Genomic DNA, 26,457 nt, shown 5'->3' with positions numbered 1-26,457 from the left:
GAGATGAACTGAGTGATATGGAAATAATCAAACTTCCAGATGCGGAGTTCAAAATAATGATTGTAAGGATGCTTAGGGATCTTAGAACAACAATGGATGGTCATTATGATTACCTAAATAAAGAAATAGCAAGTATAAAAAAGAATCAGTCGGAGATGACAAATACAATATCAGAAATAAAGACCACAATGGAAGAAATTAAAAACAGGATAGATAGAGCAGAGGATCGAATCAGCGAGTTAGAGGACAACTGGAATGAAGGCATGAAAGGAGAGAAGAAAAAAGAGACAAAAAAAGTCAGAGGAAACTCTGAGAGAGCTCTGTGACAACATGAAGAGAAATAACATCCTCATCATAGGGGTTCCTGAAGAAGAAGAAAAAGAACAAAGGATAGAGACTTTGTTCAATCATATCATAGCTGAAAACTTCCCTAAATTAATGCAAAAGAAACTCTCACAAGTCCAAGAAGCACAGAGGACTCCATTAAAGAGAAACCCAAAGAAACCTACACCAAGACACATCATAATTAAAATACCAAAGTTAAGCGATAAAGAGAAAATATTAAAAGCTGCAAGAGAAAAAAAAGTTATCACCTACAAAGAAGCCCCCATAAGGATGACATCCGACTTCTCAACAGAAACACTTGAGGCCAGAGGGAATGGCAAGAAATATTCAAAGTAATGCAGAACAAGAACCTACAACCAAGACTACTTTATCCAGCAAGGCTATCGTTTAAAATCGAAGGAGAAATAAAAAGCTTCCCAGACAAAAAACAACTCAAGGAATTCATTACAACCAAACCAATGCTGCAGGAAATGTTAAGGGGCCTGTTGTAAACAGATCAAAGTGGGAAAAGAATATAGCAAAAAAGGAATACACCATTAAAGAAGAAAATGGCAATAAACAACTACATATCAATAATAACCTTAAATGTAAATGGATTAAATGATCCAATCAAAAGACATAGGGTAGCTGCATGGATAAGAAAACAGGACCCATACATATGCTATCTATAAGAGACACACCTTAGAACAAAAGACACATATAGATTGAAGGTAAAAGGATGGAAAAAAACATTTCATGCAAACAGAAATGAAAAAAAAGCTGGGGTAGCAATACTTACATCAGACAAATTGGACTTTAAAACAAAGGATATAGTAAGAGATAAAGAAGGCCACTACATAATGATAAAGGGAGTAATCCAACAGGAAGATATAACTATTATAAATATCTATGCACCTAATATAGGAGCACCCAAATATATAAAGCAGACTTTGATGGATTTAAAGGGTGAGATCAACAGCAATATTATAATAGTAGGGGATTTCAATACCCCACTAACATCACTAGATAGATCCTCAAGAAAGAAAATTAACAAAGAAACAGCAGACTTATTGGAAACACTAGATCAACTCGATTTAATAGATATCTTCAGAACCTTTCACCCTAAAGCAGCAGAATATACATTCTTTTCAAGTGCTCATGGTACATTCTCTAGGATAGACCACATGTTAGGGCACAAAAGTGCTCTCAACAAATTTAAGAAGACTGAAATCATATCAAGCACTTTCTCCAATCACAATGGCATGAAACTAGAAATGAATCACAAGAAAAAAGCTCAAAAATTCTCAAACACATGGAAACTAAATAGCAGGTTGTTAAAATAACGAATGGATTAAGAATGAGATCAAAGAAGAAATAAAAAATTTCCTAGAAACGAATGACAATGAGCATAAAACAACTCAAAATTTATGGAACACAGCGAAAGCAGTGCTGAGAGGGAAGTGCATAGCACTACAAGCACACTTTCAGAAGCTAGAAAAAGCTCAAATAAACAACTTAACCCTGCATCTAAAAGAATTAGAAAAATAACAGCAAGTAAGCCCAAATGTAGTAGAAGGAAGGAAATAATAAAGGTCAGAGCAGAAATAAATGACATAGAGGCTAAAGAAACAATACAGAGGATCCATGAAACTAGGAGCTGGTTCTTTGAAAAGGTAAACAAGATTGATGAACCTTTAACTAGACTCACCAAGAAAAAGAGAGAGAGGACTCAAATAAATAAAATTAGAAATGAGAGAGGAGAAATAACAACTGACACAACAGAAATACAAAATATTGTAAGAAAATACTATGAAGAATTGTATGCCAAAAAACTAGACAACCTAGATAAAATGGACAAATTCCTTGAAACATACAATCTTCCAAAAATCAATCTGGAAGAATCAAAAAACCTAAACAGACCGATTACAACAAATGGGATCGAAACAGTTATCAAAACACTCCCAACAAAGAAAAGTCCGGGGCCTGATGGCTTCACAAAAGAATTCTACCAAATATTCAAAGAAGAACTAACTCCTATCCTTCTCAAACTATTTCAAAAAATTCAAGAGGAAGAAAGACTTCCAAGCTCCTTTTATGAGGCGAGCATAATTCTGATTCCAAAACCAGGCAAAGACAACACAAAGAAAGAAAATCATAGGCCAATATCTCTGATAAATATAGATGCTAAAATCCTCAACAAAATATTAGCAAACCGGATCCAACAATATATGGAAAAAATCATACACCATGATCAAGTGGGATTTATTCTGAGGAGGCAAGGCTGGTACAGTATTCATAAATCAATCAATGTGATTCATCACATAAACAAAAAGAAGGAGAAAAACCATATGATAATTTCAATAGATGCAGAAAAAGCATTTGATAAAATCCAGCACCCATTCATGATCAAAACTCTCAGCAAAGTGGGAATACAGGGAACATACCTCAACATGATAAAAGCCATCTATGAGAAACCCACAGCCAACATCATACTCAATGGGCAAAAATTAAAAGCAATACCCTTAAGATCAGGAACAAGGCAGGGGTGCCCCCTTTCACCACTCTTATTTAACATGGTCCTGGAAGTCCTAGCCACAGCAATCAGACAAGAAGAAGAAATAAAAGGCATTCAAGTTGGAAAGAAGAAGTAAAACTATCATTATTTGCAGATGATATGATATTGTATATAGAAAACCCTAAAGTCTCAGTCAAAAAGCTACTGGACCTGATAAATGAATTCAGCAAAGTGGCGGGATATAAAATCAATACTCAGAAATCAGAGGCATTTTTATACACCAACAATGAACAGTCAGAAAGAGAAATTAAGGAAACAATCCCCTTCACAATTACAACCAAAAAAATAAAGTACCTAGGAATAAACTTAACCAAGGAGACTAAAGACTTGTACTCGGAAAATTACAAAGCATTGATAAAAGAAATCAAGGAAGATACAAACAAGTGGAAGCATATACCGTGCTCATGGTTAGGAAGAATAAACATCATTAAAATGTCTATATTACCCAAAGCAATCTATAAACTCAATGCAATACCAATTAAAATACCAATGACATACTTCAAAGATATGAACCACATATTCCAAAAATTTATATGGAACCAAAAGAGAACACGAATAGCCTCAGCAATCTTAAAAAAGAAGAATAAAGTGGGAGGTATCACACTTCCTGATATCAAGTTATACTACAAGGCCATTGTACTCAAAACAGCCTGGTACTGGCATAAGAACAGGCATATAGATCAATGGAACAGAACAGAGAACCCAGAAATAAACCCACAGTTCTATGGACAACTGATATTTGACAAAGGAGGTAAGGAAATACAATGGAGTAAAGACAGCCTCTTTAACAAATGGTGTTGGGAAAATTGGACAGCTACCTGCAAAAAAATGAAACTAGATCACCAGCTTACACCACTCACAAAAATAAACTCAAAATGGATAAAAGACTTAAATGTAGGCCTTGAAACCATAAGCATCTTAGAAGAAAACATAGGCAATAAGCTCTCGGACATCTCTCGGAGCAATATATTTGCTGACTTATCTCCACAGGGAAGTGAAATAAAAGACAGGATAAACAAATGGGACTATATCAAACTAAAAAGCTTTTGCACAGCTAAAGACAACAAGAACAGAATAAAAAGACAAACTACACAAAGGGAGAACATATTTGACAATACGTCTGATAAGGGGTTATAACCAAAATTTATAAAGAACTTGTAAATCTCAACACCAAGAAGACAAACAATCCAATCCCAAAATGGGCAAAAGAGATGAATAGACACTTCTCCAAAGAGGACATACAGATGGCCAATAGGCATATGAAAAAATGCTCAACATCACTAATCATTAGAGAAATGCAAATTAAAACCTCAATGAGATATCACCTCACACCAGTCAGAATGGCGCTCATCAACAAAACAACACAGAATAAGTGCTGGCGAGGATGGGGAAAAAAGGGAACCCTCCTGCACTGCTGGTGGGAATGCAGACTGGTGCAGCCACTGTGGAAAACAGTATGGAGATTCCTCAAAAATCTGAAAATCGAACTGCCTTTTGACCTAGCTATCCCACTTTTAGGAATATACCCCAAGGACACCATAGAACGGCTCCAAAAGGAGAAATGCAACCCCATGTTTATGGCAGCATTGTTCATAATAGCGAAGATCTGGAAACAGCCCAAGTGTCCGTCAGAGGACGAGTGGATTAAAAAGCTTTGGTACATATATACTATGGAATACTACTCAGCCATTAGAAATGATGATATCGGATCACTTACAATAACATGGATGTACCTTGATAACATTATGCGGAGTGAAATAAGTAAATCAGAAAAAAACTAAGAACTATATGACTCCATACATAGAAGGGACATAAAAATGAGACTCAGAGACATGAACAAGAATGTGATGGCAACAGGGGTGGGGGGTGGGGGAGGGGGGATGGGGTGAAGAAGGAGAGAGGGGTTGGGGGAGGGGAGGGGCACAAAGAAAACCAGATAGAAGGTGACAGAAGACAATTTAGCTTTGGGGGAAGGGTATACAGCACAATCAAATGTCAACATAATCTAGAGATGTTTTCTCTCAACATATGTACCCTGATTTATCAATGTCACTGCATTAAATTTAATAAATAAATTTTAAAAAAAACCAACTCCTCAATATTTTCAAACAGAAGATTATATGAATGAAGGAGACCACTTGTCAGTATGTATTGATGTTATTTCTGGCGCCTCTGTATTTCAGTAACTTTTTTCTAGGTTCATTTCACTTTATTCATATGAATGTTAAATTTTATCTGATATCAACATATAACTTCTATCTGATAAATGTGTTACAAAACTAGTATTAAATTTTAACATTAATTTTTCTGATGCAATAAAACATCAGAAAATTTTCATGTCTAATTAGTTTGATACATTAACATGCTAATCAAAATTACAGATATCTTAAAATAGCTAGAAAAATATACAAAACCTACATTCTTGAATTGATAGTTTATATACACATATACATACATATAAAATAGTACACAGGGAGTAACACTTACATCATTATCTCCAGCAATGTAGAATGATAGAGTCTGGCTTCCAAGATTAAAATCTATCCAAAATTCCTCAAGTTTTTCATCTGATGGTATTTGCAGCTAATAAAATAAACATATAAAACTAATATATCCTATGCTTTTAAAAGTGACAACAGAGAATTATGATCATGTAATATTCATGGTTGAGTTTTCTTTTCTTTTGAAAAGATTATAGCAGGAAGGTGAGTAGAGACGATAACTATTGCATTTAAATCAATTTGGGAATAAAAAAAGAGCTTAGCATTATACACAGAAATTAGCTAGTTCCAAGCAATCACAAATATTACAAGTGAAAATAAAGGTTGAAAGTATTAGTTTTAATATTATATCCATGGATGATAAATCAATAATGGATTTGATTAAGGAAACAGAAGAATATTTGAAATACAGCCTTTATATTTCATATATCTTTGGTTACAAATATGTCATGCTATAAAATATCTCTTAGTTATAGACTACCAGACCAGTTGTATTTTTGATCTAATATAACTATTTTGATTGTTCTCGTCAATTTGTAATCTGTAATTCACTTGACCCTTGCATCAAAATTCATCCAATAACTAAAACATATGTTAAATTTAAAACTTACCTTATATTTATCAAGAAATGCTGATAAACAAGGAAATGTAAAGACCCTGAAATAAAAAGTTTGAGGTGGAAAAAAAAGAAGTTAATAAACCTTCACAGCATAAGCTTGACCAGTCATAGAAATCATGTCTAGGGTCAAAAAAAAAATCAGGCAATGGCCATACAATTTTAATAAAATCATATATCTTTCTTTATTACTTTTTTTAAAAGTTTAATGGAAATTTGTTTCTATATAAAAAGCATATTACTTTGAGGATACTACTCAACCTACCATTCTGACTACAGTGATTGCACCATATTATATTTCATACTGTCAACTCTAGCAGAGATTCCTACTTTACCTACACTATTAATATAATGAAAGTTCCCAGAGGACTTAAATGGGAAAAGAAGTGAATAATACTTCTAATAAAAGTGGCTAAATTCAGTGAATACTTCCTTAGTCAAATAAAATTATAAGTACTATTGTATACTTATTTAATCTTCACAACAAACATACTAAGTAGGCATCATCAGTATTCTTATTTTACATATGAGAAAGCAGAGGAAAGTACGGTTATATATAATCTGTCCAATGTTAGAACAGGGAGAGAGAAATTTATGATTCAAATCCAAACAGTATGACTCCTTGCACTTAACAACCCCTCACTCTTTCTTTCCATAGTAAATAAAGTAAATGTAAACTCACTCAGTGATCCAATGTGTCCTGAGCATCTATAAGGTGCCAGGCACTGCAAATACTGTTCTGTCGTTATCAAAGTGATAAAAATTTATATCACCTATCCTTACATGTTCATTTCTGAGATTAAATAATCTGCATTAAATTGTACCTTCTCTTGTCTCCAAGCATGCCATTTACAAGGTTGAGAAACATCCTGCAATCCTAATTTAAAAAAAGAGACCTTTTAAAAGTATAGTAATTTTCAAAAAATAGTGTTAATTTGTTACTTTTATACTACTTACTGTTTCAAATTCCGAGTCTTTAATTCCTTTAAATGCATTAGCAATAAAATCCATTGAAAACCAGTGACACACCAGTTCTCGTCTTTGTCTTTCTGTCGTCATTCTACATAAAGCTTCTACAATACCTACTTGTAAGTCATAATCTTGAAAAAAATTAATGTGTTATTTAGAATTATGAAAATTAAAATTGTATAAAAATCAATATAAGGTATCAGAATAAGGAATATCAAAAAATATTAGTGTAATTTACTCATCTTCTGCCATTTTTCTTCATATGAATTAGAACTAGCTCATCATTATAGGAATGAATACAGCCCAAATAACACAACAAATTTATTAAAGAAGGAGTGAAAAGGTTTTAAAAAGGATATTTAAAAGAAACTCCTAAATATTTCAACAACTATGCCTTTCATTATTAGAGTTGTAAATTGTAAAATAACTCATACAATATAGTCTATAAATCACAGAATCTGTATTCCTTTATGTAATATGATGTTTCAAGTTATTCCAAAGTACTATAAACCAGGGGTTTATTTTATATGCAAATCACTACATCAAAAGTTTCTAACATAAAACTTAGGAAAGAAAATTTGAGTTGTTAATAAATACATTGTTTAAGAATAAATATATCAATCCCAAAAATATTTTACCTCTTAACTTACTGAAATACCATTTGAGGAATTCTTAGCATAAGTAATTAAAATCTATTGGCAAATTTAATTATTTATAATAATTTAATTATTACTCATAATAATGAAATGATATTAAAACTATTGTCATGCTGAATTATTTCAGTCCCACAAATATTACCATTTAATTACTTATTAAAGTAATTACTTATTGAATTAAAGTTATTTGACTGTACAGTCAGTCTATAATTCCCTCACATAATCTCACTAAATTAAAATATTAATATATTATGACTAAAAAGATACTTTCTACTAATATATTTATAATAATTTCAAATATAAACATTTTGGAAAAAAAAACCTACCTCCAGCATTTAAAATCCTTTCTCCCATACTATTCCTGTGAATCAAAATAACAAATTATATACTAGGCTAGTATCAATTAAACAGAAAACCCATATATTTGGAAAGGAGAACTTCAATAAAATTTATAATTGGTATCACACACTGTTGCAGAAAATATAACCATAAATTGTATTAGAAAACTACAATTTTATCAGTTTTAATTGTTAATGTAACTCATGGTTGCTTTTTTTTTTTTTTTCATTTTTCTGAAGCTGGAAACAGGGAGAGACAGTCAGACAGACTCCCGCATGCGCCCGACCGGGATCCACCCAGCACGCCCACCAGGGGCGATGCTCTGCCCACCAGGGGGCGATGCTCTGCCCATCCTGGGCGTCGCCATGTTGCGACCAGAGCCACTCTAGCGCCTGGGGCAGAGGCCACAGAGCCATCCCCAGCGCCCGGGCCATCTTTGCTCCAATGGAGCCTTGGCTGCGGGAGGGGAAGAGAGAGACAGAGAGGAAAGGGCGGTGGAGGGGTGGAGAAGCAAATGGGCGCTTCTCCTGTGTGCCCTGGCCGGGAATCGAACCCGGGTCGTCCGCATGCTAGGCCGACACTCTACTCGTGGTTGCTTTAATGCCTTATAAAACATCCTTTAAATTCTTGACTTGAATCACTAATTAAAGCAGTATAAATTATTACATGAGAATTAACATTTCTTGGTTAAAAAGTATTTTCCTGGCATCTTGAGGCATTTTGTCAAGCATAGCATTCATTTTTTTTAGAATCTAGAAAAGAAAAAAATAAAAGACAATCCATTAATATTTGTATTCAGTGAAACAAAAATATTCTAGGTACATAAACTTGGAAGCCTATTTTTTCTTAATCATAGTATTTTATGCAGGGAATGGAGAACAGTAGAAGAAAGACTATAAAGTATAAAATAGTAACTACAAAAAAACATAAAACATTGAATATCAAAAAAAAGAATATACCATGATTTCTGTATTTAAAGCAGTAATACTCTTTGCAATATGAAATATGTTTATCATTTTAAGAACTAGGAAAGTAAAAATATTTCCTTATTAATATTTGCTCTTATGGTTATATAAATGTATATACATCCACACACTACTACAGGTTATTTTTAGCATTTAAATACTTATAAACTTCTAATATGTATGTGGTATAATTTCTTTTCATATGAGTTATACGTATATACATAAACCCATATGCTTATACATTTTCAATAAATATTTAGATAACATATTCATGTCAGGCAATGAATTAAGACATTAGATCTATACTACATGATAAATAACTTAGTGCCAAGATAAAATGATTATTCAGTTTCATAAATTACTACCAAATATTCTTTACTTTCTCATTTTTAAGTTTCAAAGGAAAATCTAACAAATGACTTTACCTCCTGCTGAATACAAATATTCACTCTTGAGTCAATAACCAGGGCACAAATTTGAGGTACAAAACTTGCCACTATTTGCCTTTTACCTGAATAAAAGTATTAAATTATTGATAAATATGTATTTTGAATTCTTTTAAATGACAATCTTTACTTATATAAGTTAATGTAAAGGAAGTACTAGTTCAGTTTAGAAGAAGGCCCACTTGACTGGCCTGAAGCATAAAATTCAGTCCTCGTTCTGCTTCTAACTAGCCATGGTGACTTTGAAAAAACTATTCAACAGATGTGATTGATCTTAATTCTGGCAAAGGAATCCAAATCCAGCTTCTCCTTTCAGGTACATAAGGCACTTTTTTGAAAGAAATAAATAGTATAATTCAAAAGTGGAAACTTCTCTATTGAGGTTTTTAGAAACTGGCCTCATTAATAGTCATACTAAATTACATAACTGTCATTAATACCTGTCAACCTCATGAAGATCTAAATATCTTGAGCTATTTCTAAAAAGTCAACCCTATTCTCAAAAGACTAGGCTTTATCAATACTAAATATATTCAAAGGAATTTTCCACATGCTATATCATAATGCAAATTTTGAAAATAATTTTAAATAATGGCAAAACTGCAGAACCTTCCAAAGCAACCCCATTGAAAAGAAAAATCACTCAATAAGGGGAAAAGGTATAATAATTTACTTTAAAAAAATCATGTTGGATCACTGTATAATCACCGGTGAGTTAAGACTGTTTTCTCTCATAAAAATGTAAGAATTCAAACTAGATTCTTATGCTAATTGCAAAAAAATCAATGAAAAAGTAGCATTAACTACTACTGAAATAAATGGCAATTGATCTTTAACCTTCTGGATTTGAAGGCTGCAAATAGCAGCTGTTCTTTTATTTACAAATAATTCATCAGCCTCAATTACCAATCCTAGGAAATTCTTCCTCAAGCAACATAAAGGTAAAATAACTTGGACTGACTGCCTGGCACAAGACACCGACTAACCATATGGAAAATAAAGAGTTGTAACATGCTCTACATTCTCAGTGAACTATTAAAAATTTTGTTACATTAATTCAAGGGCTGGCAACCCACAACCCATTCCTGTATGGCTATATTATTCATTAACAAGTACTCTGTGGAAATATTTAAATCTATCATGTAATATTGAACCAGCATCATCAAGGTAAATGTCATTTAATATCATGAATTTAGCCATCATCAGTTACCAGTGAATGACTTTGGTGAATAGTTTGGGCTGTAGAATTTATAATGTTTCTTAATGAATTCAACCCAAAATTACAAGGCAAATCATGCTGTTTAAGAAACTTATACTTCAGTAAAGTCATTTCAATGAAACTAAAGTTATCTTAATCACAAGTAATGACAAACTGCTTTCTGTATTTCCTGGGTTGCCAAAAGTTAAAACAAGTGACATCGCCATACCTACACAAATTTATAGGGGGTATTTTTTTTTCAAGTTCTAACTACAGGTCCAGCAGCATTTATGGACATTGATGTAAGTGCAAGAGAAAATTACCATGTCAAAATTCATTTAATTGTGCAATTTAGGAGCTTCAACCTACTCTTCAATTGAAAATGATCAATTTACAATGTAGTGACATTCTAAAAGACAAATATTAAAAAAAGAACCCAATATAATTCTAAAAATGCTTTCCAAGTGATAAATATGCTCAATTAAAAATCATGCTTATAAATTGATATCAGTATTTGTCATTATCTGCATGAAAAGACATTTTCTAATGCAATATACATAAAATCTTGTTACAGATAAGCACTAACAAATGAACATTTGTAATCAATTTTGACAACAGCAAAAGCTAACTTTGAACCTAAGTGAAATGTCATCTCCACGAAAAAAGTGCTATTCTCATTAGTGTACTTGTATTACAAAAAACACTGTACTCAATTATGTTTTGAATTTTTGAATTGCATCAATAAAACACTTGTGAAAAATTGTTTTCTTTCTTGTTACCTAAGTACCTACATATTATCCTCAATTTTTTTCCTTCACCCACAAAACCTAAAATATTTACTATCTAGCCTTTTACAAAAAAAGTTTGTTGATCATTGAATTAGATAATGAATTCCTATTAGGAAAATACTATGAGAACTACAAAATTATACTGAAACTCTTAACTGCAAATTATTGTTCCATAGAAATAAAATCTTTATTATACCTTCATCATTGACGTCATATATGACCTGAAAAGTAAATGATAATATTTATAATTTAAACCACCATAAATAGTAATAAAGTATCAGATTACATTTGAACTCACCACACTATTTAACTTTTATGTATTAACTACTTATTTTATTATATTACTCAAGATAAATGTTTTATACAATCCTAAAAGGTTAATCCAACCAAGACACTAATCAATCTATTAGTTACTTTTAGGCACAGGGTATATAGAACACAATTTTTTTTAAATAAGCACATGCTTTATAACATCAGTTAATCAATGTGGTTTTACCATCAAAAGATCAAATAAGTCTTCTATCATATTTGTAACAGCTTCATCTTTTGAATGTCCTCGACTCAGAATTATCTCCTTGGATTTTTCAAACCAGGCAACCATGTAAAGGAAAATGTATATACTAGTTAATTTGAATTAAATTTTGAGAATGTACTTATAATTTAATATATATAGTAATTTAGCATTTGTATAAATAGTAATCCTAGGAACAGTCAATAAAAATAAAAATTCTAGTATTATATAAATATAAATTTATGCTTTCACACATTGTGTGTTTTTAATTTTTGGTAACTCACTTTATTTTCACCACTTTGAAAGGCAACGGATGAAGTTAAACCCTAATTCCAGGCAAAAGACCTTTATTTCACCCTGCAAATTCCTAGTTCAAGTACTTTCATATAATAAATGAAAATAAATTAATCACATTTAGATTATTTTGGCATTGTTACTATTTGAAATTTTTTGGTATTTTTAATTTTTATTAATTCAGATACTTGAATGTAAACTACATCTCAGACACTCTTGTTGGCACTGGGTATACAGTAATGAACAAAACAAAAATATCCTACATTCTAGCATGGCTGGCTGACAATACATTTGAAAAATTATAGTCTGGCCCTGGCCAGTTGGCTCAGCAGTAAGGGGTCAGACCTGCATGTGGAAGTCCTGGGTTTGATTCCTAGTCAGGGTACACAGGAGAAGCAACCATCTGCTTCTCCACCCCTCCTCCTTCTCTCTTTCTTTCTCTCTCTCTTCATCTCCTGCAGCCATGGCTCGAATGGTTTGAGCAAGCTGGCCTCAGGCACTGAGGATGGCTCCATGGCCTTGCTTCAGGTGCTAAAATAGCTCGGTTGCCAGACAACAGAGCAGCAGCCCCAGATGGGCAGAGCCCCTGGTAGGGGGTTTGCTGGGTGGATCCTGGTGGGGTCACATGCGGGAATCTGTCTCTCTGCCTCCCCACCTCTCACTTAATTTAAAAAAAAGTATAGTCTGATAGTAATTAAGATGAGCTTAAGAGAAAATAAAGCAAGTAAAGGTTCTAGGGATTCTGGTAATCATGTGAATTTAAGGTTACAAAAGAGCCTGTGTATAGTTCCCTTGTGATCTTTATCTTTGTAACATATACTATGGGTTATAAAAATATTTCAAAGTTTTATATAAAGTCCCAAATTTGTTTTTCAATAGTTTAAATCATTTTTTTTGTTAGAAAGCATACCTTTTCATCATATTTCCCTAATATAAATATTACATATTCTATACTTATCTTTTGAACTAGTCCTTGTTTTATCAAAGTTAGAAGTCCAGCTTGCCCCAATATTCTGATATTTCTGCCACATCTTCCAAAAGAAACCAGAACGAGTGAAACAGTTTGGATATCTTTTTTATTAAGTTCCTGAAATGAAAAGTATACATTTAAACATCTGTTAACACAAAACAGTATGGAATTGGCATTATGCTTTGTAATCCTCACAAATCCTGAAAGTTAGCCATTATGATAATCTCCCAGGACAAAGAACAAAAATGTGGTTTTGAAAAAGCAACTTGCCTAAAGCCAGGGATGACAAACTCAGTACAAAAATGCAGATCTGTATAAATTCAAGAGACTTTTTAACTATGATGCAATGAATCAGTTACCTTCCATTCTAAAAAGCTCCATGTATCTAAGATACAAGAAATTTTTACTCAATCTTTTAGAGCCAATGAAAATATCAAATACCAGCAAAGATTGTCAATAATCACATTTTCTCACATATAAAACTGCCTTACAGCCTGACCAGGCAGAGGTGCAGTGGATAGAGCGTCAGACTAGGATGCGGAGGACCCAGGTTCGAGACCCCAAGGTTGCCAGCTTGAACGCGGGCTCATCTGGTTTGAGCAAAGCTCACCAGCTTGGACCCAAGGTCACTGGCTTGAGCAAGGGGTTACTCGACGATCTGCTGTAGCCCCACGGTCAAGGCACATATGAGAAAGCAATCAATGAACAACTAAAGTGCTACAACAAAAAACTGATGATTGATGCTTCTCATCTCTCTCCGTTCCTGTCTGTCTGTCCCTATCTATCCCTCTCTCTGACTCTCTCTCTCTGTCTCTGTAAAAAAAAAATGAAAAAAGAAACAAAAAAAACTGCCTTACATATAATAAATCAAGTCCATGGTTTTGGATAATTATTTTTTATTTGGAAGCAACAAGCATCGTCCATATAACATGAAGAATATGCTGATAGGTTTCTTAAAAATAGATCAAGTGACTTGAGGCAGTGAACACACAATGCAATATATAGATGATATATTGTAAAACTGGGCACCTGAAACCTATATAATTGTATTCACTGTGTCACCCCAATAAAGTCAATATAACTCTTTAAAAATAGATTAAGTTATTCAAACAGGTACACTATTTTTCCCCAATGGTAACTCTGTAAAACAGCTATTTTTATATTTTATTTAGAAAATGCTCCAAAATGTTATTTGGAGCTCGTCAAATAAAAAAAAGAGTTGTGAAGTAAGGATTTATTTAGATAAGCATAAGCAAGCTTACCAAAGCCTTTTTATTCATTTCTTCCAATGGAATGCTTCTTCCTGGAAAGTAGATTGCTATCTAATAATTTCAACAATCATTTCAACAAAATAAATATTTACCCTGCATATAAGATTATCCAATTTGTGGAAAAACTGTTTGCTGCATTTAATCTTCACATCTTCACAAATATCAATTTGTAAAAGTGTTTTCAAAGGTTTGAAATCATTTTTTCTTAAAGCATCATCAATGCATTTTTCCAACTGCTAGAGAAGTACAGTGAATGGCACATATATTGAATCAAAACCAAAATTAATCACCTTATGCAAGCTAGAAATTTGAGAACTATTTTTACATGAAAATTCAAGATTTTATACAATATCAATTCACTTTTTAAAAAAACTGCCCACTCTTAAATTGAGTAATGTACTTAGATAAAATTTCTTTGGTCAGATTCTACATAGGAAAAAACATATTGCACTAATTTTCCACTTCATGCCTTAATTTGGAAAGTCATAACCAAATACCTGTTAATGAAAGTAGTACAATAAACTTTATAATAAATAATCCATAATACCGTGGCTAAAACCTTAACATAACTATCAACTTCTTAAAGAGATTTAAATAGTAAAAAAAAAAAAGCACTATTTAGAAACTATACCAACTAATATGACTTAAGCATTACATACATACATCTAACTTATTATATTACATATGTATAATTATGTGCCACATAATGAGGTTTGGGTCAACCACAGACCACATACATGATGGTGGTCCTATAAGGTTATAATGGAGCTAAAATGTTCCTATTGCCTATTGACATCATAGCCTTTGTAACTTCAATCACAACCCATTATTCACATGTTTGGGGCAATGCTGGTGTAAACAAATCTACTACCACTGTCAGTCATATAAAAGTATAGCACATAAAATTATGTACAGTACATAGTACTTGATAATGATAATAAATGACTGTTACTAGTTTATGTATTTACAACACTATAATTTTTATCATTATTTTAAAGTGTACTCTTTCTACTTATAGACGTCTGCTATAAAACAGTATGCCATTAGGCTTGCAGCAGCCTCATACATCTTCTATTTACTGTTTCTCAACACATCATTTTCTCTTGTGTTTGATTTAATCTTATGTTGTTTTACAAGTTTAGATTAGCCTAAGTGTACAGTGTTTAAAAAGTATACATTAGTGTGTACAGTGATGTCGTAGGTCTTCACATTCACTCACTCCTTACTCATTTACTCATTGCAACTTCAATTCCTTCATGCTCCATTCATAGTAACTGCCTTATAGAGCTATAACATTTTCCATCTTTTATACCATATTTTTACTCTATATTTTCTATGTTTAGATATACAAATACTATTGTGTTATAATTGCCTACTATTGTGTTATAATTGCCTTAAGTATTCAGCACAGTAGCATGCTGTACAGGTTTGCAGCCAAGGAGGAACAGGCTATATATCATACAGCCTAAGTGTATAATAGGCTGTTTCATCTATATTTGTTTAAGTGTACTACAATGTTCACACAATGATAGAATTGCCTAATAACACATTTCTCAGAAAGCATCCATATCATCAAGCAACACATGACTGTATAACCTTTATAAAATCTGTCATCCCTAGTAGTAATGTAAACATCATTAATAAGGACTTTTCATACTACAATCAGATCACCAGACTTGGGGATGAACTGCATAGAAGTTAAATAAAATGTAGTCTACCCAGATGCATCTTACAACTTAAACCTTCATATAATATGTCCAGGCATAAGTTTTATACATGAATCAGTGCATGATTTTTTCAATGTAAAAGATATATATATACATAAATAATTAGCATCTATACTTTAAATATTTTTAATATAATTTTGAAAACAAATCTATTGAAAAAAATGAAATAAAATTTTAATTTAAATTATTCTACCTTTGACCATGTCATAAACAAAGAAAACTTGTCTTTCCTAAAACTATAGCACTTAAAACCTATAAATAAACAAAAAGTAATTTTAGGAAATAAAATAAAATACATTTCTTTGATCCAGGAATACATACATACCTGGAGATCAGGTCTTATTGGCATTTTGACTTAATTTTAAAATGGCAGGTCAAAACAAACACCTATAAAAGAAAACATATACTTTCTGTATCTTACAATCTGTTCTACATATTTACAGTTTAAAAACCCCAGCTCTGGCCAGATAGCTCAGTTGGTTAGAGCATTGCCCTGAAGCACAGAGGATGCAGGTTCGATTCCCAGTCAGGGCACATAAAGGGAAAGATTGATATGGCTGTCTGTCTCTGCCTTCCTCTATCACTAAACTCAATAAACATTAAAAAAATAAAAAAGGCCTTAGCCGGTTGGCTCAATTGGATAGAGTGTCAGCCCAATGTGCAGACATCCCAGGTTCGATCCCAAGTTAGGACACACATGAAAAGTGACCATCTGCTTCTCTTCCCCTCTCTCTGCCCCTTCTCTCTCTTCCCCTCTAGCAGCCAGTCGCTTGACTGGTTCAAGCATCCACTAGGGCACTGAGATTAGCTCAGCTGGACCAAGCGTCAGCTTCAGATGTTGAGGATAGCTCAGTTGATTCAAGCATTGACACTACACAGGGGTTGCTGGGTGGATCTCTGTCCGGGCGCATGCAGGAATCTAATCTCCCCATCTCTCACTTAAAAAATTTTAGAATCAGCTACAAAAGTAGCCTCAGATTTCCTATATATCATAGTTAGAAACTAAAATATATCCATTTAAATAGTCCATAAGCTACAAAAAGGTGGAAATGACAAAGTATTTAAATGCCTAAGAACTTGTGTACATGTTAAAACCTACAGTATGCAACCAAAGCAATACACACTTACATGCAATTCAAAGACTTGAATGAACTTATTAAGTGGTAATAAAACAGACTCACAGGATCTCCAGATGGGACAGTTATTAGACAAATATTTTAAACTAAGTGTAAGTACTGTGTACATAAAGATTATTAAACAAACTAAAAATTTTTGCAGAGAACTGGAAACTGAGTAGGGGTAGTGATAAAAGGGGGGGAAAAGAAATATTGAAAAATAACCAAATAATTCTAGAAACAAAAATAGTCAATAACAAAATTAAGTCAAGAACAAAGTGGATGGATTTAAATTGCAGATTAGACACAGATGAAATAAAAATTGGTTAATCAGAAAAAAAAATACCCAGAAGAAAGCAGACACAAAAATATGTTAGGGTATTAAAAGAGCAATAACATAAAGGATAAATTATAAAGCCCTATATATGTGTAACTGGAATCCCATGATAGGAGATAGTGAATGGGCAAAAGCAATACCTAAGAAATAACTGAAAATTTCCCAAAACCATAAAGGACATCAAACTATATATTCAAAAAGCCCTATGAACCCCAGCAGGAAAAAGAAAAAAATACCCAAGTACACCACAGAAAACTGCTGAAAATCAAAGACAAAAATATTAAAAGATGCCAGAAAGTAAAAAGCAAAGATTACTTTTAAGTACCATCAATAAAACTGATAGCAAACAATAGAAACTATGAAAAGTATAGAATAACATTTGCTGAAAGACTTAAACTACACATTATTATACAACATAATCAACAGTTCAAATGCTATAGAAGTGTTTATCTGAAACCTATGTACTCTTTTTGACTAATGTCACCCCATTAAATTTAATTTTCTAAATAAAATTAAAGTATAAATACACATTAGACCAGATGGACCTAACAGACATATGTAGACCATTTTATCCAACAGGAGCAGAGTACATACTGTACTAAAATTCATAAACTGTAAAACATTCTCCAGGATATGCCATAAAACAAGTTTTAATACATTTAGAAAGATTAAAATCAAATCAAGTATGTTTTCCAACCACAATGGCATGAAATACAGATATCAATTACAAGAAAAAAACTGAAAAATTCACAACTATGTGGAGATTAAACAACATGCTCCTGAACAACTCCAATGAATCAAAGGAGATTATCAAAAAACATCTTGAGACAAACAAAAACAGAAACACAACATACCAAAAACTTACAGTATGCAGCAAAAGAAGTTCTAGGAGTAAAGTTTATAGTGATAAACATTTATATTAAGAGAGATATCACCCGGCGCTGAGGGTCGCTCCATGGCCTCCGCCTCAGGTGCTAGAATGGCTCCGATTGCAGCGGAGTAACACCCCAGAGGGGCTGAGCATCACCCCCTGGTGGGCATGCCAGGTGGATCCCGGACAGGCGCATGCAGGAGTCTGCCTGACTACCCCCCCCTTCTCACTTTGGAAAAATACAAAAAAAGAAAGAGAGAGATCTCGCCCTGAACAGATGGCTCAGTGGTAGAGAGCATCAGTCCTGCATGTGGATGTCCTGGGTTCAATTCTCTGTCAGGGCACACAGGTGTCCTGGGTTCAATTCCCTGTCAGGGCACACAGGAAAAGTGACCATCTGCTTCTCCACCTCACCACCACCACCACCTCCACCACCTCCTCCTCCTCCTCCTCCTCCCCCTCCCCCCTCCTCCTCCTCCTCCTTCTTCTTCTTCTTCTCTCTCTCTCTCTCTTTCTCTCTCTCTCTCTCTCTCTCTTCCCCTCCCACAGCCATGGATAAATTGGTTTGAGCACATCAGTCCAGGCACTGAGGATGTTTTTATGGAACATCCACTTCAGGCACTAAAAATAGCTCAGTTGTGAGCATGGCCCCAGATAGGCAGAGTTTTGGTGCTAGATGGGGGGGGGGGAGGTGCCGAGTAGATCCTGATCTGGGTGCATGTGGAAGGCTGTCTCCCAAATCCCCTCCTCTCACTTGTAATATAAAAGAAAAAAGAAAGGAAAGGAAGGAAGGAAGGAAGAAAGAGGAAGGGAAGGGAAGGGAAGGGAAGGGAAGGGAAGGGAAGGGAAGGGAAGGGAAGGGAAGAAGGGAGGGAGGGAAGGAAGGAGGGAAGGAGGGAGGGAAGGAGAGAGGGAGGGAGGGAGGGAGGGAGGGAGGAAATGAAGGAAGGGAGGGAGGAAGGGAAGGAGGATGGGAGGAAAGGAAGGAAGGAAGGGAGGGAGGGAGGGAAGAAGGAAAGAGGGAGGGAGGGATGGAGGGAAGGAAGGAAGGAAGAAAGGAGGGAAGGGGAAAGAAAGAAAAGAGAAAACATTAAGGAAATAAAGATCAGAGTGGAAAGAAATTATACAAAAATTAAAAAGAATACAAAAGATCAATGAAACTAACAGCTGACATTTTTTTAACAGCTGAAAATTTGAGAATATAAACAAAACAGACAAACCTTTAGCTAGAGTTACCAAGAAAAAGGAAGAGAGGGGACAGAAATAAATAAATGAAGAGGATACATTACAGCTGATAGCACAGAAATATATACATAGGATCATAAGAGATTATGAACAATTATATGCTAACAAATTGGACAACCTAGAAGAAACGATAGCTAGAAGAAATATCTAACCTAGTAATACTGAATCAATCATGAAGAAATAGAAAATATAAACAGACTGATTACAAAAGGAGATTGAATCAGTAATCAAAACCAACCTCTCACCAAAGAAAGTCCAGGACAAGATGGCTTCATTGGTGAACTCTATTATACATTTGAAGAACTATACCGATACTTCTCAAACTCTTGAAGAAGAAGGAGGAAGGAGAAGGAGAAGGAGGAGGAGGAGAAGGAGAAGGAGAAGAAGGAGGAGAAGGAAAAGAAGGAGGAAGAAGAAGAAAGAAGAAAGAGGAAGGAAGGAAGGAAGGAAGGAAGGAAGGAAGGAAGGAAGGAAGGAAGGAAGGAAGGAAGGAGAAGAAGAAGGAGGAGGAGGAAGAGGAGGAGGAGGAGAAAAGAAGAAAAAGATGGAGAAGGAGGAGGAGGGGAGGGGAAGAGGAGGAGGAAGGAAGAAGGAAGAAGGAAGGAGAAAGGAAGGAAGGAGAAAGGAAGGAAGGAGAAGGAGGAGGAGAAGGAGAAGGGGAAGGGGAAAAGAAGGAGAAGGGGAAGGGGAAGAGGAGGAGAAGGGGAAGGGGAAGAGGAGTAGGAAGAGGAGGAGGAGGAGGAGAAAAGAAAAAGGAGGAGGAGGAGGAGGGGAAGGGGAAGAAGAGAAGGAGGAGGAAGAGGAGGAGGAGGAAGAAGGAAGGAAGAAAGAAGGAAGGAAGGAAGGAGAAGAAGAAAGAGGAGGAGGAAGAGAAGAAAAAGAAGGAGAAGGAGGAGGAGGGGAAGGGGAAGAGGAGGAGGAGGAAGAAGAAGAGGAGGAGGAGGAAGAAGGAAGAAGGAAGGAGGAGGAGGAGGAAGAGGTAGGAAGAAGAAGGAAGGAAGGAAGGAAGGAAGGAAGGAAGGAAGGAAGGAAGGAAGGAAGGAAGGGGAAGAAGAAGGAGGAGGAGAAAAGAAGAAAGAGAAGGAGGAGGAGAAGGAGTAGGAGGAGAAGGGGAAGGGGAAGGGGAAGAAGAAGAGGAGGAGGAGGAAGAAGAAGGAAGGAAGAAGGAAGGAAGAAGAAAGGAAGAAGGAAGGAAGAAGGAAGGAGGAGGAGGAGGAGAAGAAAGGAGGAGGAGGAGGAGAAGAAAGAAAGAGAGAGAGAGAGAGAGAGAAAGAAAGAAAGAAAGAAAGAGAAAGAAAGAAAGAAAGAAAGAAGTTGTTAAGAGTGTTATTCGGAAACAACAAGGTTGCAGGTTCAATCACCAGTCAGGGTACACAAGAGAAGTAACCAAGAAATGAATGACTGAGTAGAACAACAAATGCTTCCCTTCCCCTCCTTCTCTCTAAAAATTAATGAAAATTGGTGGGATAGCTCAGTTGGTTGGAACGTCTCCCAGAGCACAGAGGTTGCCAGGTTCAACTCCCCATGCAGGGATATACAGGAGCAGCTCGATGTTCCTGTCTCTCTCCCTGCCTCTCTCAAATAAATAAATAAATAAATAATAACATAAAGGGGAGAATAATCTCATTTGATATTAAAACATATCAAAGTCACAATTACTTTAAAAAACCAGTATTTAGAATAGGAAATAGACAAATGGATCAATAAAACAGAATTCAAATGCATACCACCCAAACATATACTAGAAATTCATATATGTGTAAGGTTTTGCAAATCAGAGGGGAAAAGTTAAACTAGGTAATAAATGATATGGCAAAATTAACTCACCATAAGAAAAATTAAAATTAGACCTTTTATCTCCCATCATTCACAAAAATAAACTCTAGAAGAATTAACTACCTAATATAAAGTACAAATGTTTAAAAGCTATTAGGGTATCTCTCAGACTTTAACTACATGGGAAGATTTAAGACATAAAAAGCACAAATCATGAAAATAGATATGAAGTTTTATACATCATTGTCTCTCTCTTACACACAATTTTATTAAGGAGCACAAGGGATTCTCTATTCACTCAAAATCCAGTACCCAGTGCTGGCCCAGCAAGACCTATAACCATAAACACCTTCACTCTCATACCTCACACCCATCAAGTCCCAAAGAAACACTTCCTTTGCCTATCCCTCTGCAGGGGACTGCAGTTAACTACACTATTCCGTTTATTTTATATATTTTTTAAATCTTCCATAATAAAAACTAGGTTAAAATAGTTCAAGGGTAGAGGGGAGGCTAAAACCATGCAGAGAAGGTTGTAGGTTGTATTGATTCTGACATTTTAGTTTTCTGCTTCAGAATAAAGGTACAATTTGAGCAACCTAAGTGCTCCCAGGTAAGAAGAAAAATAGTACACAGTTAACTTTGAAATACTTCCCCTGGCAGAGTTTACAGTTGATTCTTGCATAATGAAGAATTAGTTCTTAATAATGCCAAATGTCCACTTTCTTGCTTCTCTTTGCAGTCCAACTTGTGGCCCTGGAAGTTCTAGCAATTTTGTGTGCAGTATTTGCAACATTTGCACAGAGTGACTGAGAAATATTTGTAGTTCTAAGTAATTCATATAATTCTTCAATTTGAATATACTAGACATAAATCCAGACATAACTGCATGAACGTGATATAGACTCTTTAAAATGGCAGATGGGAAGCAAACACTAGAATGGTGACTAAGTTAATTTTTATAAAAATATTTAATAAAATTTACTTATTTGAAAGTAAATAGCTTTAGTGTTATTAAAAAAATTTTATTAATGTTCATTAATAATTTGTATTTCATCTTAATTTTAAAAGAATTTTAATATTTGAAAATCTTAAATAATCTATACTTATTTCAAGTTTTTGATAAAAAGTATACTCAAATTAGTGTATTTTGAATAATTATATATTGTTTTAACCCTTACTGTCAATAGAACACAAAATAAGTAAAATCCTTAATTATAACATATTTACTGGTTTTGCTAAAATGAAGATATGGTATACTAATTCATTAATTATATAAGTCATTATTTTATCACTTGTCCAAAATACACTAGTCCATCATCAAATGTCTACTATAAATGCATTCAGGCCCTGGCCAATTGGCTCAGCGGTAGAGCATTCACCAGCATGTGGAAGTCCTGGGTTCGATTCCCAGTCAGGGCGCACAGGAGAAGCAATCATCTGCTTCTCCAACCCTCCACCTCTCTCTCTCTCTCTCCCCCCCCCCCCTCTTCCCTCCTGCAGCCCTGGCTCAATGGTTTGAGCAATTTGGCCCAGGGCACTGAGGATGGCTCATGACCTTCCCTCAGGTGCTGAAGTAGCTCAGTTGTGGAGCAACAGAACAGCAAGCCAGATGGGCAGAGCATCTCCCTGTAGGAGGCTTGCCCAGGGAATCCTGGTCAAGGTGCATGCAGGGAGTCTGTCTCTCTGCCTCTGCACCTCTCACTAAATACATACATACATACATACATACATACATACATCTTTGATATTTTCCCAATACTCAGTCATAAATGTAGCTTTACATATACTTATTTTCCCATTTTGTTGCAATGATGGTATATTTGTGTGATTGAAGACTAGGACATTTTATTTCACAATTTTAAAATTTAATTAAAAAGTTGAAATACTTAAAATATAGGTACACTGCAGTCCTGGCCAGATAGCTTGGTTGGTTATCATACTGAAGCACAGATGTTGCTGGTTCAATCCCTGGTAAGGGTATGTAGAGGAACAGATCTATGTCCCTGTCTCTCCCCCTTCCTCTCTTGCTGAAATCAATAAAAAAAAAAATTCTTTTATATATATTATATATATATTATATATATATAGTAGGTGCCTTCGTCTGCTTAGGACCAGGAATTGTTGGCACAGACTTACAGAGGTGAAACAAGCTGAATTTAAATGTAATTTACAAAGTACTCTGAAATAAGAAATACAGCACAAAAGAATTAGGTATGGTCAACAGGCACACAAAGCTGACAAGTTGGTTTAGTTTCTAAGTCTACTTTTGTGCAAGAAGTCAGCCAAAGGAAAGGAAAATTACTTAGCATGTAGCCAGGCAGATATTTTTCAAAACTAAACAATCCAGTTACTGCTCCCTCCTTCCTTTGGAAGGCTAAATTCAATAGAGCCAAGAATGGAGTACCATCCATTAAGAAGGCAAATGTGTGCTGCTGAGAGGAATGCTAACTCTAGAAGGAAACAAATGACACATTTATCTTTTCACCCCCATAAGTACACAAGTTAAAATATCCTCACGAAATACTATGTAGCAGAGCAAGCAACAACAGAACGACCCAGGAAAGCCAGGACAGAATAATTGTTCAGGAAGAGTAGAGTTTTGTGTCAAACAGGCAGGCTAGAAAGCCCTGGACCACTTTCAGATAACGCAGAGAACCGGCGAGAAGCTAGACATGTATAAGCAGCCAGAAAAAAAGTTAAGGTTTTAAAACAAAAACCCAAACTACCAGACAAATAGGGGAGGCACCACCTACTCTTTTCCCAGAAGGTAAATGAACGCACACAGCAACAGACCTCGTAGGATCTTAACAGACATCCAACATTTCCAAATGTAAAAGACCTGCTTACTGCGGAGAGGGGTGGGAGGGGGGAGGAGAGCTGCACAATGTTCTCCAACGACTAAAATATCAACACAGCTATTTAATAGAACACTTGTGCTGCCCTCCCTCACTCCCGCCCCCCCCCCCAACTCAGCGCACAGATCCATTTTATTCTTGTCATTATTCGGATACAGGAGACATCAGAACAGGACCGACAGGAAGGACCCACGAGAACACAAGCTGGCAAGTGCAGATACTGAGACCTGGGCCCGAGCCGGGGCATCCAGGGAAAGGTGTGAGCGCTTGGTTCTCGCTGAAGCGCCTCGCTCCGGGTCCCGCCCCTCACCCAGCACACTCCCAGTTTCCAAAGCTAACCCATGGACACCGGGGAAGGGACCATGGAACCGCCTCGGCCCTCCACCCTGAAACCATAACCACACCGGCCGAGCCTCCCCCCCCCGCGCGGTTTCCCTTCCCCAGCGTGGCCCCCAGTCACAGAGTCCAGACCCGGGAAGGCCCGCGACCTCGGTGGCCTCTAACTGCGTGTCCTTTCCTGACTGCCACACCCCGGCCCAGGATACCAGCTGGAGCCGGCGAAACGCTGACGGCCTACCTTGGGACCCCCAGACCCTCCCCGCACAAGGCGTGCGTGGCCTTCAGGACACCCGGCCACAGCTCACGCCCTCAGCACCAGCATGGCACCTGCCCGCCTTTTCCACAGGGCTTCTCCTTCCCCAACACGGCCTGCCGGCCCGCGTGCTTCCCTGCAGCCTCCCTTGGCGCACCCCGCTGTCGGGGAATCTGCCCGTGCCCGTGGCTCAACCTGCCCGCTCACTCCTGGAGATAAGCCCGTCGAGCCCCGGAGCTAACGGTTGTCCCGCTGTGGTATTTAAAGCGGCCTATGGGAGGCGGGAAGTGCCGTCCAATCGGTGCTACGTGCGGTCGGCACCGTGCCCAATTAACGCCACCGCCCGGCCAGGCCCCGCCCCTCGTCCCGCAGTATGCACCACGGTGTGCGCCTGACAGCACGAGCAGCACGAGGCCTAGGCCCGAGCCAGGGCCCTAGGGTAGGCGTGGCTCTGATCCTCAAGTAATTGGGCTGCACCCCTGCCCCCTTACCCTCCCGGATGCCAGCCTCGCTGCGAAAGCCCGAACTTGTGAGGAAGCGAAGGTTCTACTCCTTTTATAGAGTCCCACGCTGCTGGCCGGCAGAGGGCAGCAGAGACATGCCTGGGCAAGTCCCGGCTGACCACAACTCCTAACTGCCACACCTCACCCCGCCCCCTGCTTCCTGCCAAGACACACTCCCCATCAGTCATTCTACCAACCACGCCCTCTCCTTCCGACAGTCTCACTCTGGCTGGCCCCGCCCGGGCTGGCTCCACATCCGACAGCTGCTTTGCCCCACGGGTTTTCTACCCTGAGTTTCCTAGAAGCAGATGCTATGGGGGGGGGGGGGAGAGTCTGCCTCCTTTAATAGCCAGAACCCAAGACCCCTGGGGGATATTAGGCTGAGACCATATAGGCGGGATACTGAAAAGAATCATCGGTGTATTCTAGGCTTTTTTTAAATTAAAATTTTCAGTGGGTTCAAAAAGTACAGTCAACTACCACAGGAAGTAAAAAAAAAAAAAAAAAAAAAAGCCAATCACTCATTTTAATCTTATTGGAATTGTTTCTAAATAGGTTTTTAGATTATGATGTTAGATGAAAAACCTTATCAATCATCACCAAATTGGTCTCTGGTGAAGGTTTGAATGATGACTTGACTGTTTACCAGCTGTGGTACTTTTGGTGAATTAGTTAAACTTCTCTGAGCTCCACCTTCTTCAACTACAAAAATGGGGATATTATCTACCAGGTAGTGTAATTTTCAGAACTAGATTAAATCAAATACAGCACCTAGCATTGGGGGCAAGCAAGTAAGAGAGGACACAGTAAATGTCAGTCTCCTTCCTCTAAGTGTAAGGCTTTATACTTGGGTCATAATCCAGGGGTAGGTAGATACACACTAGTTATTCCATTCACACAATTCAATAAGCAATGTAAGGGGGCTGAGGGCGGTGGGTCTGCATCCCGGCGGTTAGGTGCAGGCAGCCCGTGACTTGTGCGTGGAAGGCGGCGGGTGCCAGGCTGCCCGG

The 26,457-nt window shown here is 36.4% G+C and overlaps 1 protein-coding gene across 1 annotated transcript in view; it reads right to left on the bottom strand.

Annotated features, from left to right (window-relative positions):
- The window catches only part of SYCP2 (synaptonemal complex protein 2), a 102,748-nt gene extending 86,249 nt beyond the window's left edge, over positions 1 to 16,499 (bottom strand). The window contains 12 exon segments of the mRNA XM_066235658.1: positions 5,387 to 5,482; positions 6,012 to 6,057; positions 6,841 to 6,893; positions 6,974 to 7,116; positions 7,968 to 8,002; positions 8,647 to 8,732; positions 9,371 to 9,456; positions 11,574 to 11,598; positions 11,874 to 11,978; positions 13,141 to 13,269; positions 14,516 to 14,659; positions 16,476 to 16,499. Coding sequence (XP_066091755.1) covers positions 5,387 to 5,482; positions 6,012 to 6,057; positions 6,841 to 6,893; positions 6,974 to 7,116; positions 7,968 to 8,002; positions 8,647 to 8,732; positions 9,371 to 9,456; positions 11,574 to 11,598; positions 11,874 to 11,978; positions 13,141 to 13,269; positions 14,516 to 14,659; positions 16,476 to 16,499 — 972 coding nt within the window.
- Between the last annotated feature and the right edge of the window lie 9,958 nt (positions 16,500 to 26,457).

This window comes from Saccopteryx bilineata, chromosome 6 (assembly GCF_036850765.1).
Source record: "Saccopteryx bilineata isolate mSacBil1 chromosome 6, mSacBil1_pri_phased_curated, whole genome shotgun sequence".
NCBI lineage: Eukaryota > Metazoa > Chordata > Mammalia > Chiroptera > Emballonuridae > Saccopteryx > Saccopteryx bilineata.
Note: the sequence above shows the minus strand (reverse complement) of the source record. Positions and strands in the feature narration are given on the sequence as shown.